Source organism: Rhinolophus sinicus, linkage group LG05 (assembly GCF_036562045.2).
Source record: "Rhinolophus sinicus isolate RSC01 linkage group LG05, ASM3656204v1, whole genome shotgun sequence".
NCBI classification, from domain to species: Eukaryota; Metazoa; Chordata; class Mammalia; order Chiroptera; family Rhinolophidae; genus Rhinolophus; species Rhinolophus sinicus.
Genome location: NC_133755.1, coordinates 176,009,629 through 176,022,223, shown reverse-complemented (window position 1 = coordinate 176,022,223; position 12,595 = coordinate 176,009,629). Strand labels below are relative to the sequence as shown.

At 42.2% G+C, this 12,595-nt stretch overlaps 1 protein-coding gene across 2 annotated transcripts in view; it reads right to left on the bottom strand.

Annotated features, from left to right (window-relative positions):
• The window catches only part of SNX9 (sorting nexin 9), a 90,382-nt gene extending 78,699 nt beyond the window's left edge, over window positions 1–11,683 (bottom strand). Inside the window, exon 1 of one of the 2 annotated variants that reach the window (XM_074333752.1) lies at window positions 10,898–11,683. In XM_074333752.1, the coding sequence (XP_074189853.1) occupies window positions 10,898–10,909 (12 nt within the window). In that variant the 5' untranslated portion in view covers window positions 10,910–11,683. The remainder of the gene's footprint in view (window positions 1–10,897) is intronic. The other variant, XM_019749328.2, reaches the window with a different exon arrangement.
• Window positions 11,684–12,595: the final 912 nt, after the last annotated feature.

Here is a 12,595-nt window from a genome sequence, read left to right as displayed (position 1 = left end):
TCACCATCACCCCTAACTTCTTATGACCCAAGGGAATCACTGATACCAGCTTACAGGGAAGGACTGACGCAGGCATGCTCCTGCCTGAGGGCAACACTCTTTCCTTGGCATTCGAATGGCCACCTCCCACCCCTCATGACCTGAGGGTCCCCCTCCCTGGGAGGCTTCCTTGGCCACCCATGTCACACTGCGTGCAGGCACACACAGCCTTACCACCTCCTCTCCTCTCCCCAGCTGTGTTTTTTTCCTTATTGACCTTATTTATCGTCCTCCTCCACTCATATGCAAGGTCCACAAGAGCAGGGATTTCTGTCTGAGGGCAAGGATTTTAAAATTTTCCTTAACGCTGTGTCCTTAATGCTTCAACAGTTTCTGGCCCACAGTAGGTGCTCAACAATTTATTCTGAAGGAACAAAATATCTAAATTACAAAATAATTTAAAAACAAGGTTCTTTTATATAATAACCGCCCTAGTGAATTAAAAACTGTTATCATTACACAACCACTTTAGAAACATATTACACAATGCAAATCAATATGCACTGATAACTGTAAACTATGACGATATACAAAATTATATGGCATATTTTCTGGCTAACTAAAAAGCAACAGGAAAAGCAATAACCATCAGTCACCTCACCGCAAGAATAATCAGACCCTAATAGTGCTAAGTCATTTTGTACATGATACAAATGACCAATCAATACAACACTGAAAAGTTACTGAAAATCACAAGTGGATGAGACACTAACAGCTTTTACTTGAGAATACTTTATCAATCTTCTGATTATCAGCATCACTTGAAATTGAACTCAGTTAGAATGAAGAGTCCTTTAAGCAAGAAAACAATACTCACTGCACGCAGCTTGCTAGTACCCACCCACTTCATAGCCACAGATTCCAGGGATGAATGAAGGGCAGAATCCAGGTTCCTACTTTTTGTTTTCCATATTCTGGTCCCCAGACCAGAAGCGTCAGCCGAAGAACTGCAGAAATGTATGTTCCAGGTTCTACCTCCTGAATCAGAAACTCTGGGTGTGGAGCCCAGCAAACTGGTTTAACAAGCTCCCAGGATGGGGGGCTGGGATGCAGCTAGGGTACCACAGCTCCACCATTAATGCCCCAAACTCAGGACACGTGATCATCACTACGTTAGTAAGAGTCCAGCTTCTCTCTTAGACGGAAGCTTCTTCCCATTGTCATAACCTGTATTAGCAGAGATTCCTACCGAGTCACAGGAGGGGAGTTTGGGGGAAAATATTTAATCCGTACTCGCATTTCAGAAACCCACCACCTACCTCTTCTGTAATACAGACTACAGGAAGAGCATGAGATGTTTTTACTTATCAAAAAGGGGAATGGGTTTTAAAATAGTATAGACACAGTAGTAAAGACTAGAACCAGAAGTAGCTTTAAATATCTGAATTTTAAGAAACAATCTCCATATTTTTTGGTGTTATGTTGGCTTTAAATGATTAAGATGGATCAATCTAATGTAACTACAAATTTTAGTGGTCTAATGGCTACTGATTTTCTAGCTTTTGGGTTTTTTTGGTTATAAGAACATTGAATATGTTTTACTTACTGGTAACGGCAATCACACCACAAAGTCTGACACATCAACAAAAGGGCTGTAAAAATCTTAACTCTTGACTCTAAAAGCTTATGAAGACGGCTCATATAGAAGTGATAAACACTGCTGCTGACCCAAAAGGACTGGCTGCTTGCTCAGCTTCCACTCAGCTTCTGAGAGAACGGGTGTGGAAAGGCAGGTGAAACTACAAATGTATTTAGAAAACAGTAATTTTTCAGACTTTCAGGTTTAGTGATGTTTGTTCAGTAATTTTTTATTTATTTTTAAAAGTTAAAAAGACATACTTTTTCTCCTTTGGAAGAAGTATGAACATACAGTGCTTAAGAAAGTAAAATAAATTTCTATGTGTAATCCTGAATGAATTTTTCTATTGATACGCCACTTACTACTTATAAGCATTAAAAACGTTTTTTTAATCTCAGTATAATTCAAAACAAATGAACCAAAGGTGGATAAGTTTGGGAATCTGCTTTAGAGGCCTGGTTAATGACAGAACGTTTTTAAATTTTAAAAAAATGGAACTTGTTTTCTTCCTTATTACACGAACAATAAATAGTCATTACTCAAAATCTTGAGACTATAAAACAGGCTAAAACATGAAAAAGAAGTTGCTAAATAAGCGCAGCCACCTCGAGATGGACAACCACTATTAAGACACATCATCTACATTTTGAAGCCCTCTTTTGTGAATTTGCATTAGAAAATACATTTAAACTGGCATTTAACTGGTACATTTTAAATAGCACATTAATTTCTGACTGTCAGCTCTCTTAAACAAGGACCCAAATTTTATCCCTACTTCCAACACAAAAAAGGCACATAGAAGCTATTGGAATGTCTGCTGAACTCAGTATCTGGGACCCTACAAAACAAAGACTGGACGTGCAGACTCTCAAGATGTACTTACTAGTATGTATTTTAAAAACGACTGATGTGATAAAATAAGAATTAAAATTCACTCAAAAAAGTAAAGAAAAAAGATTTCAAGACTTAGTTCCTCTGAAAGCCTTGCTGCCTCGAGAAGGCCAGACAGGAGCCCCACGGAGCACCTCCCCCCCACCCCCCAGCCAGGCAGAAAGCCTGCACCCTCTCAGGCACTACAACTTGGGGGACATACTCTTTGAGGACAAAGACGAAGCCTTTCAGATGACATCGCATCATGGAGCCAAGGACCTGGCCCTGAGCTCGTCCGACTTCAAATGAAGGAATCCGTGAATGACCACAGGTAACAGTTCCCAGGAGAAAGCCGCATTTTTCACTCTCATTAACTCAGCCCTAAAGTTCTATGTCGCTGACTTAATGAACAGCCACAACAGGTAACTTTTGGGTCCTGTCTTGACAGGTAATAGGACCACATGACTCGATTTTCAGATGCTAAAAATAGCTCAGAAGAATTGAGTCATATTGAATAACATCCTTATAAGCACTGTACTTACAATACGTAAAAATGAATAAATGGGTTAAATCTATCATGAGTTTTTATAATTCAAGGGGGGAGGGAAGGGTGAGAAAAGAAGTACCAATTGGAAAGTAAAATGCCCACAGTCCATTATTTTGATTCTTGATTTAACATTTTGTTTCAACTAAAATGCTTAACGATTTTGCTTTTTCTCCATCTTTTTCCCTCCCAAGAATAGCTGAACACTTTGTGTGCACATATGCCATTCCTTCACTTCAGTCTGTTACAAAGCTGCTCTGACTTGGATTTTGTTCTGGCAAACACGGCAGGCTGATATCCTAACCGCCTCCAGACTGAAACTCTTAAGTGCTGAATAAAATAGTAAAAGCAAAAAAATAAACACCTTTTAAAACAGATTGCTGAGTCAGCACAAAAGGAAAGGATTTGGAGAGATCACAGAGGAAATGAGAGCAGAGACCTTGGGGAAAAAACATGTGCTGAGGCAGGATTTCAGCGCAGGAGTCTCCTCCAAACCCTGGAGACTGTAAGTTTGGGTCTGTGCTCTGAAAACTGGACTGTACCGGGGGAGGACAGGACTCCTGTACTGAGCCAGAAGCTGGGACCCCAAAAGGACCTCAACGTGAGAGACCTCAACAGCAAGGAAACTTATCGTCACTGACAGAGCAGGGCAAGAGGGGAAAACTTCCCCTGAGCTCCATATTTATGCTGCCCAGTAGAGCTGGAAAAACATGAAGCCAGGAATTAAAGTCAGAGTAACCCCAAGGATGTGTCCTCAGGAGACTGGTATAAGCAACGACAACTTCTCTCTGGAGGACCATAACTTCAATTTAGGTATCCAAATTCTCTCAGATGAAGTTCCAAGACAGATGAGCAACTCACAGAAAAAAAGTAAAAATAAAAACACAAGAAAACAAAGCACCATGAGTGAGAATGAGCAGAAATAGATGGCCGAATTAGACTTCAGACAGTAGAATTAACATACACAAACTATAAGTTTTATTATGCTTAAGAGAAGCTTAAAATATGAAGAATGAGAGACTATAAAGAATGACCAAGTAGATTTTAAATAGAACCAAATATAATTTCTAAAACTAAAATATTATTAAAAATTAAAGGTATGGACAAAAGAGCAGATTAGGCCCAACTAAGAAAGAATAGTGAACTGAACATAGGAGCCAAAGAAATTATCCAGAATGCAGCACAGGAAAAAAACATGACAGGTCAAGTCAGGAAGTTAGATGTCTGTTGGACCTTTTCATGCTAATTAGAGTTCCAGAAAGAGAGAATGGGAAGACACAATATTCATGAAATAATAATCGCTGAGAATTTTCTGCAGCTGTACTCCCCAGTACAGTAACCATTAACCACATGTGACTATTTAAATTAAAGCTGAAAACAGTTCCTCAGTCACACTAACCACATTTCAAATTCTCGTCAGCCTCCTGTGGCAGGTGACACCATGCGGGGCTGCAGAGGCATAAAACATGTACACCATCCCAGCAAGTTTTCCTGAATTGCACTGCTCTAGAGCTACTGAAAGACCCAAGACACCCGTTAAATCCCAAGCTATGTATTAATAAATAAAATCCACACATGGAAACAATACAGTGACGCTGCAAAATACTAAAGACACAGAGAAGGTCTTAAAAACAGACAGAGGGAAGAGTCAGATCATCTATAAAGGAACAATATTAGATGGCTAACTTCTCAGCAGTAACATTGAATAAACTCAGCAGTAACATACAGAATAAACTTTCCAAAAAGTTGAGGGAGGTGGGGAAAGAAGTAAGAAGGGAGGAGGGATCCTCAGTCAGTCTATAAGATGGTAGTCAGGAATCCAAACATATCAGTAAACACAAATAAAAGCACAGAAAATTCTCTAGCCACAAAGCCAGATTAAAAAGGTAAAATTCAGCTACAGACTTTTATATAGCCGGTAAATATTTACCAAAAGAAAGCTAGTGAAACCACATTAACTTTAGACAAAATGGTCTTTAAGAAAAAAATGTACTACAAAGAGCGTCACTTCATAATGACATAAAGTTCAAGTCACGTGGAAGATGCTAATTCTAAACTCAGAGATTTTTTTTAAACCCACCATTTTAACATGTCCTTCAAGTAGACGAAAGATATGTTAGATACACCACATCGAGTAGTTAGTGAGGATATAGATGTGAACGAAGTAATTATTAAGTTCAGTCTAATGAAAACACACACATATCAATTAGGGAATACACACATATATATATATTTATGCACACGTAGAACATTTCTGACTACACGCTTGGTACAAAGTTAGCCTCAACAAATTTTCAGGTATAGTATTAGTAACAATCAAATTCCCTGATCACGATGCAATTAAGTTAGAAATCATTAACAAAACGATAAATAGAAAAACCCTATACTTTAAAAAATTAAACACACTTCTAACAACTCATGGGTTAAGATAAATCTTTTCAAAGTCTCATAAGTACGAAGCTTGTTCCGGTTACCTTAAAACATAAGAACCAGTTTCTCATGTAATTGATAGAGGCCAAGAGAGTAGCCCCCCGCCCCCCTCCCACTGAAAAACTAAGTTTTCTTTCCTATAGGGATTTTGAGTTTCCTTTTCCTTGTTTCCTTTTCCCCAGTTTCTTAGCCCCTACCACCCTGCTTCTTAATTATTTTGTAAATCAGTTTATTTATACTTGTTGATTATAATCATTGAAGCCTAATGTTCCTTCCCACCCATTCTGGGCCCAGCTCCTAGACAATTAGCGCCACCTGAATGACTGGCTGAATGGCCACAGGCTCCATAGAGTTGACGGATTTTCCATCACGTAGCCACCCCATGTCCATAGCTCTGAGCTCTGCTCATCAAGCCAACATTTTAAAATTTATTAATTAAAATCTATTTTCCCTCCTTCAGAGGGATACAGATGACACGCCTGCAAAGATTACCAGTCCCAACCAAAGAAGTCAACACGGTCTTTCAGGCAGATCTCGAGACCCCTTCCTCTCATCTAGATCAGATAGGACGAGAGCTCTGTGAATCCCCAATATGTAGGGACAGCTCTATGCCCCTGTAGGAAGCTGATACAGAAGAAAAGACCTCCTGTCCCTCAACTTCCCATAGAGATTTTATGGGGATCACATCTCTCAAGGGGAAGACAAAGCAGGCGGTTAGACAGGCATCGGGTCTCTGCAATCCTGCACGTCCAACACAACCCACAGAATGTGACTGCCCAAAAGGTCTCCCGTCTGCCCAAAACGTTCTTTTCATTATAATTATCCATCCCTATGAGGAAACAAATGGGTACAAAATACCCAACTAGATTAAACCGATCACTCATACCGAAGCAGTAAAGGCCACAACGACCTTCATTTCACCTGGACCTCATTATACCATCATTATAATATTATACATATGCCCAGAAGTTCATTAATATCATTATAACAGACTGAATTCTGGGAAGGAACATGTGCAGTCTAAAACGATGAGGTAATAGCCTCTTGTCAATCACAGGTGTCAGTCAAGTGGTCCCACACCCAGAGAGGAACAACCCATTCTAGAGTAAAAAGGGATAAAAACTCCAAGTCCTCGCCATTCGGAGCCTTTTGAGCCTGTTGAGCCATGCTTTTGCTCAGGCCCGCTCCTATCCCTTTGGAGTATACTTTCTCTTCTAATAATGATGCCCTTGAGCCAATGCCTTCTGCTCGGGCCCACTTCTACCTCTTTGGAGTGTACCTTTTCTTCTAATAAACTGCGCTTTCACCACTTTACCTCAGTATCTTGTTCAATTCTTCTCTCGAGATGCCAAGAACCTGGACACTGCGCTGAGGAGGGCCCAACCCCCAGTAACGTAGTAGCCAGGATTCCTGGTTTTCCTCCCTGAGGTCCAGGTTCAACTCCCGGTGTGGGAACCTAGCCCGGACACTGCCAGTTCGACCCCTGGTGTGGAAACCAAGCTTGGGCATCGCGCTGAGAATGGCCCCCCCTTCTGGTGACATGATCATTAGTAAACCTGAATTATTATATTTTAAAAAAAATTGCTATTAAGCTGTAGATGTGTATTTTCCTTTGTGCATGTATCCTGAAAACAAAATTTACTAAAACACACAATTAAACAAACAAAAGTTTACAGCTGGAAATAAAGAATTTTCTTTAACAGTTACTTATCTCACTGGAATATCTTTTTGCTCTCTTAAAGTGGAGAGGGAGGAACTGAGGCAAGAAAATTTAACATTCATTCATGTAATAATAGTTTATCAAGAGCTTTGGTTCTGGGCTGGTCACAGAGAATGCAAAGGTAAGCAAACACACATAGTCCCAGATTCCCGGGGCTGACAGCACCCTAAAGGAGACAGCCTCCAGTTGCAGAAACAAACCTACAATGGCAGTCAGGACCCTGTAACAAAGGTCGGGGAGGTCAGGAATGCTTTCCAGGGTTAGTGATGCTTTGAGCTGAGTCACAGGTAAAAAGAAGGTACTGAGGTTAGAGGACAGAGAACAAACAGCATTCCAGAAAAAAAAAAGGAACCGCATATGCAAAGTCAACTACAAAGTGTTAGGAGAGCAAAGTAAAACTATAATTTTCAGATGGTCAATATACAAAGGGTGCAGTAGAAAACTCTGCAAAATTTTTATGCTTTCTAATCTATTCCTTCTTTATTAAAAAACTGGTTTACCTTCTTACTGTCATAGAATTTTTCTGAGACTATACAAAAACTGTCCAGATATTTTACTTATTAAGAAACTTTAGAAAATATAACTATTATACAAAATTGAATGGTTAGCATTTTCCATCCTTTAAAAAAACCAACTAAATTAAAACCAACTTTAATCCTAAGGCTCTTTAGAAAGATATTTCTGGTATTTTATTCTTTTTTTCAGATAAAGAGATTTTTGCTCAGGAGTACAAAGTATGCTTTCCGAACTATTCTTACTAAGTTTATCATAGAACAGTCCTGAGCAATTCACTCATTTCCTAGTAGTATTTCAACATTCCACATCTGCTTAATTATAATATAACACAAATGTATAACTTTAGACACTGGAGCTGGAAAGAGATATGTTTTATTAAAGGCACCAGGGACTCCTAAAATCTTGTTATAATGATTATTCCTAAAACTATTTAATCACAAAAGGACCCAAATTAGTTACCAAAGATTAACTTTGACATGGCTATTACATCTAAATTATATAGTAGCTATGACTCGATTAACTTCCATTAATGATTTTCTTTATGTCCCTTTTGATATGTTATGGGTAAAAAAAAATTTTCCCAAGATTTAATAAATAAAAATTTACTCTAAATTCACCATATGACTGTGTCAAAATACAACCTGTTGAGGCTTCTAACAGAAGTCAAGACTTTACACATTCACATTAGCCTTTCCCTGTATTTGTTAAATGAGACTCCACTCAATTTAGCAACATGCACTCAAAACTGAATTCAACTTTCTACTGGGTTAGGGATTAGGATCAAAGAACAGATAATCCCTTTAAAATATGCAGTTACTGATTAACTTTTCTTGGCAGTGAAGAATTGAGTTTTCTTCTAAAAGGTGAGTATACCAGAGGAGTTTTTTAAAAATCATGATAGTTCAAAGATAACTGTATCTTCAAGAAAACATGTAAGAAAAATACATAAGAAAATCATACCTAAAACCACAGAAGACATACTGTGGCTTCAAAGGAAAATTCAAAGGGAAACGTGACACTACCTAAAATGTCCAGATACTGCATTTATTTTTCATCACGTAATGCTCCTAGCAAGAGCCTGTGTACCAAATGAGTCTTAAAATTTTATTAAAAAGTTAGATGTTATTAGTTATTAAAAGTAGATGCTCCCCAACTACCCAATTAACGAAAGGGAAGGGAAAAACCCAAACCACGAGATGTTGGAAGGGAAAGAGCAAGTACAACTTTCTCTGGGAACGAAAAAAATGAGACTTTGGTTTGATACAGAATCACCATGAAGTAGGAAAACCAGAACTCTGAGGATGGATCCTCTTTTAATAAGTGCTCTTTTGCTTGTCCTTTCTTAAAAAAATGGAAGTAGTTTGCCACCATGTAAACAAGGAAATGAGTCCCATGTGGAATAGTGACTAGAAAGGTAAAAGAAACTAACAGCCAGAGTTACTGGAATTTGCCTTCAGAGTGGTGTAGATAATCAAGTCGGAAGTGCTGACACATGCTTTAAGGCTTGTGTTTAGTGAGGACATGTGCAATTCAAGTTTAGTACAATAACTGTCCTTTTCGATTTTATGGAAAAACTAAGTTCAGGTGTAACTATCAAATTTTTCATCATGTATACCCACACTAGTTGCTAAGCCTGGACCCACCTAAAAGACAGTACCAGTAACGTGCATTAGATCAGAGTGTGAAATACCACAGCCCTGACCACCACGGAACAGATAACTACCACAAACAGCTTTTAAGGTTGCAAGGTTAGTGTAAAATAAGGCCCTGTAACTGGTAATTTCTAGAATGTGTGGCAACAAACCTCAAAATCAAATTTCCTTAAGACATCCTTGGCTTGAGTTCTGTTTTGTTTTTAAAAGGATCAACAAAAAATTATATACGTTAAAAAGGTAGCAAGTTCTATCACATCTTATAAAACCAAGGAAGAGTATAGCTAATAATCTATTAACAAGAAAGTAATTATTTCAGTATTATTTCAGGCAACAGGTTCCCTGGAGAAGAGTAGCCTTTTTTAAAAATAACTAAACACTGCAACTACATAAATTTAGAGCAAAACATTTAACAGACTGAAATGGTATCAGACAATCTGATCTTTTAAAGGGATTTCACATTTCTTACTACTTTCCTAAGTCTCTCTACCAAAAACAAAAACCCAACAACGAAAATGTTAGGCTTTCAACAAACCAAAAAAAGCTCACAGATTTCAAACATAAATGTGGAAGAGGGTGCTAATCTTTACAAAAGTGACAGAACAAAAAACTATTTGCAAAAGCCAATCCATTCCTCAAAACACATGACTACCTCCTGGAATGTTCATTCAATGGTCTTGGCTTTCCTAGTTCACATCAAGAATTAAGGAAAACACCCCAGGAAAGGGAGCGGGGAAGGGTGACGCCAGCAGACGCACGCAGCGAAGGGTGACCTTTAATTCTACGAAAAATACTCTAAAATAAGCAAAGCACCAACCACTCCTGGCCAGTTACCAAACACGAGTCAAAGTTCCACCACGTAAGTCGGGCCTGGGCCTTTTTCAAGCAAACGCGTTATTGAAAGCCCAGTCATTTCCCTCTTTGTATTTTATTCACGCTGGAAATAACATTCAAACTGAAAAGCTAACAAAACAAAAGAAAAAAAAAAAACAAGTAAGAAAGGAAGTGGAAGCGCGGGGCGTTCAATTTGCGTTTTCCCTCCCCCGGAGCTCTCGCTCGCCGGCCAGAATTTAAAACGCCGAGTCCTCTCCCGCCGGGGTCGAGTCCCCCAAAACCGGCCGGCGAGCTGGGAGTCCAGCAGGAGGCGGAGGGAGGGGACGCTCCTCGCCGCCGCGGCCGGATGTGCGGGGCACTGGGGACCGGACACCACTCGGGACATTACCAGCGTCTCCCGGTGGCCGGGACGGCGCCTCCGAGCGAGCTGAGGGCTGCGGGAACTTTACCTCCACGCGGCCGGCCGCAGCCCACGTCCAGGGGCAAACTTTGCAGGAGGCCCCGCTCACGTCCGGGGTCCCGCCCCACGACCCTCTAGCGCCTGCAGCCGGGTCCCCGCACGCCCTCGCCCCGCGCGACCCGACCCTGGGGGGCTGCGAGCCGGCCCCTCAGCTTCGCCCGCGTCCCCCTGCCGCCCGCGTCCCCGGCCCGGACCCTCCTGGCCCCGGCGCGGAGCCGAGGGGCCGCCAGGGCCTGCGCTGCGCGCCCCTCACCTTGGTGGCCATGGCGGGCGGATCTCCGGCCCAGGACGGCCGGCTCCTCTCCCGCGCCGCGCTGTCGGCCCGAGGCGGGCAGGCGAAGGTGAGGGCGGCTACGACTGGGCCGCGGCGCGGCGGCGGCGGCGACAGCTCCGCCTCGGCCCCGAGTCTGGGCGCTGGGTGACTCCAGCCGCCACCCGCCGCTCCAGTTCCTGAAACTCCCCGACTGCGCGGCCCCCGCCCCTGCCGGCGAGCCTCCCATTTACCGCGGCGTGCGCGGCGCGGCCGGCGGAAGCGCGCCCGGTGCCCTCGGCCAGCCCGGCCTCCTCGCCCACTTTCCGCCCCCGCCCGGAGCCTCCGCCCCGGGCCGCGCCGCCGCCGGCCGCCCTTTGTTCCACCGCCCGGGGACGCGTCCCGAGTCGCCGCCGGAGTCGGGTCGGAGCCCGGGTCCCAGCCCCCGGCCGCGCCCCGCCTGGCTCCCCGCGGAAATGTGGGGGAGCGTGAGGACGCCTCGGGGGGAGCGCCCTCCCCGGGAGCCGAGTCCCGACTGGCGCCTCGCGACCGCGCCGCGCACAGCGGCTCAAGTTCGGCTGCGTGAGGCACGAGGCTACGGTGACAAGTCTACGTCCCCCTGGCCGGGCACGGGTGACCGACGGGGATCTCGGTCCTGAGTCGGGAGTGCTGTTGGGCCGATTGTGCTCTGGGCTGAGTAAAACGAGTGCTACGTAAACAGCCGGGAGCGAGCGGAGCAATGGCTCCCTGGTCCGACCGGCCCTTCCCGGAGGTTCTGCCTCAAGCCTGGGGTGACCACAGGCTGGGATCGCGCCTGGAGCTTCTGGGCCGCGACGCTTGGAGAGTTCATTCTGAGATGTCACGTTAACCTTCTGCACGCTTGATAAATTTAAAAATGACGCAGGTCCCTAGAGGTTTGGGGAAGACAACGTATTTTCTGAAAGTGGAAATGAGAGGTCTAAAATTTTCCATATTTTGTGTCAAAATGTTTTTCTTCAGAGTTGGACGACGGGTTTTATTCATACATGAATGACAAATTGAGCAGTAAGATTATCACTGGAGTACGAAAAATATGACTGGGAGATATATCTTAATTGGTATGTCAGTCTAGTACAGTTTGTTTTTTATTATCAGGATATATATGTTAAAGAGGCAACTATCAAATCAAGTCAACTTTATTAACCTAGAAAAGCAATATTTAGAACTAATGTCAAATTTTGTGTTCTGTCGAAAATACTCTTTGACCTCCAGAGATTGGAAGAGTTATTATACATTCAGCAATGGAGTTGAAAATGGATATGGTGTTACAGAATTTTCTGTAAATTTTTTGTTTGCTGAGTTCATGGCTAAAGCTATAGTCATAAATTAAAATATTCATAAATAGTCGAAGTAAAAGGAAAGCGAGAGATTACCATTCATTGACAGTTTAATTACTATATAGTGTTTCCCTGAAAATAAGACCTAGCTGGACCATCAGCTCTAATACATCTTTTGCAGCAAAAATTAGTATAGGACCCGGTCTTTATAATATAATTCATATAATACCAGGTCATATTAATTTTTGCTCCAAAAGATGCATTAGAGCTGATGGTCCAGCTAGGTCTTATTTTCGGGGAAACATGGTACTAGACTTTTTCACATGCCTTAATCTCATTTAATCCTTATAAGGAACCTTTGAGAAAGTCATTGTTGTCCACTGTT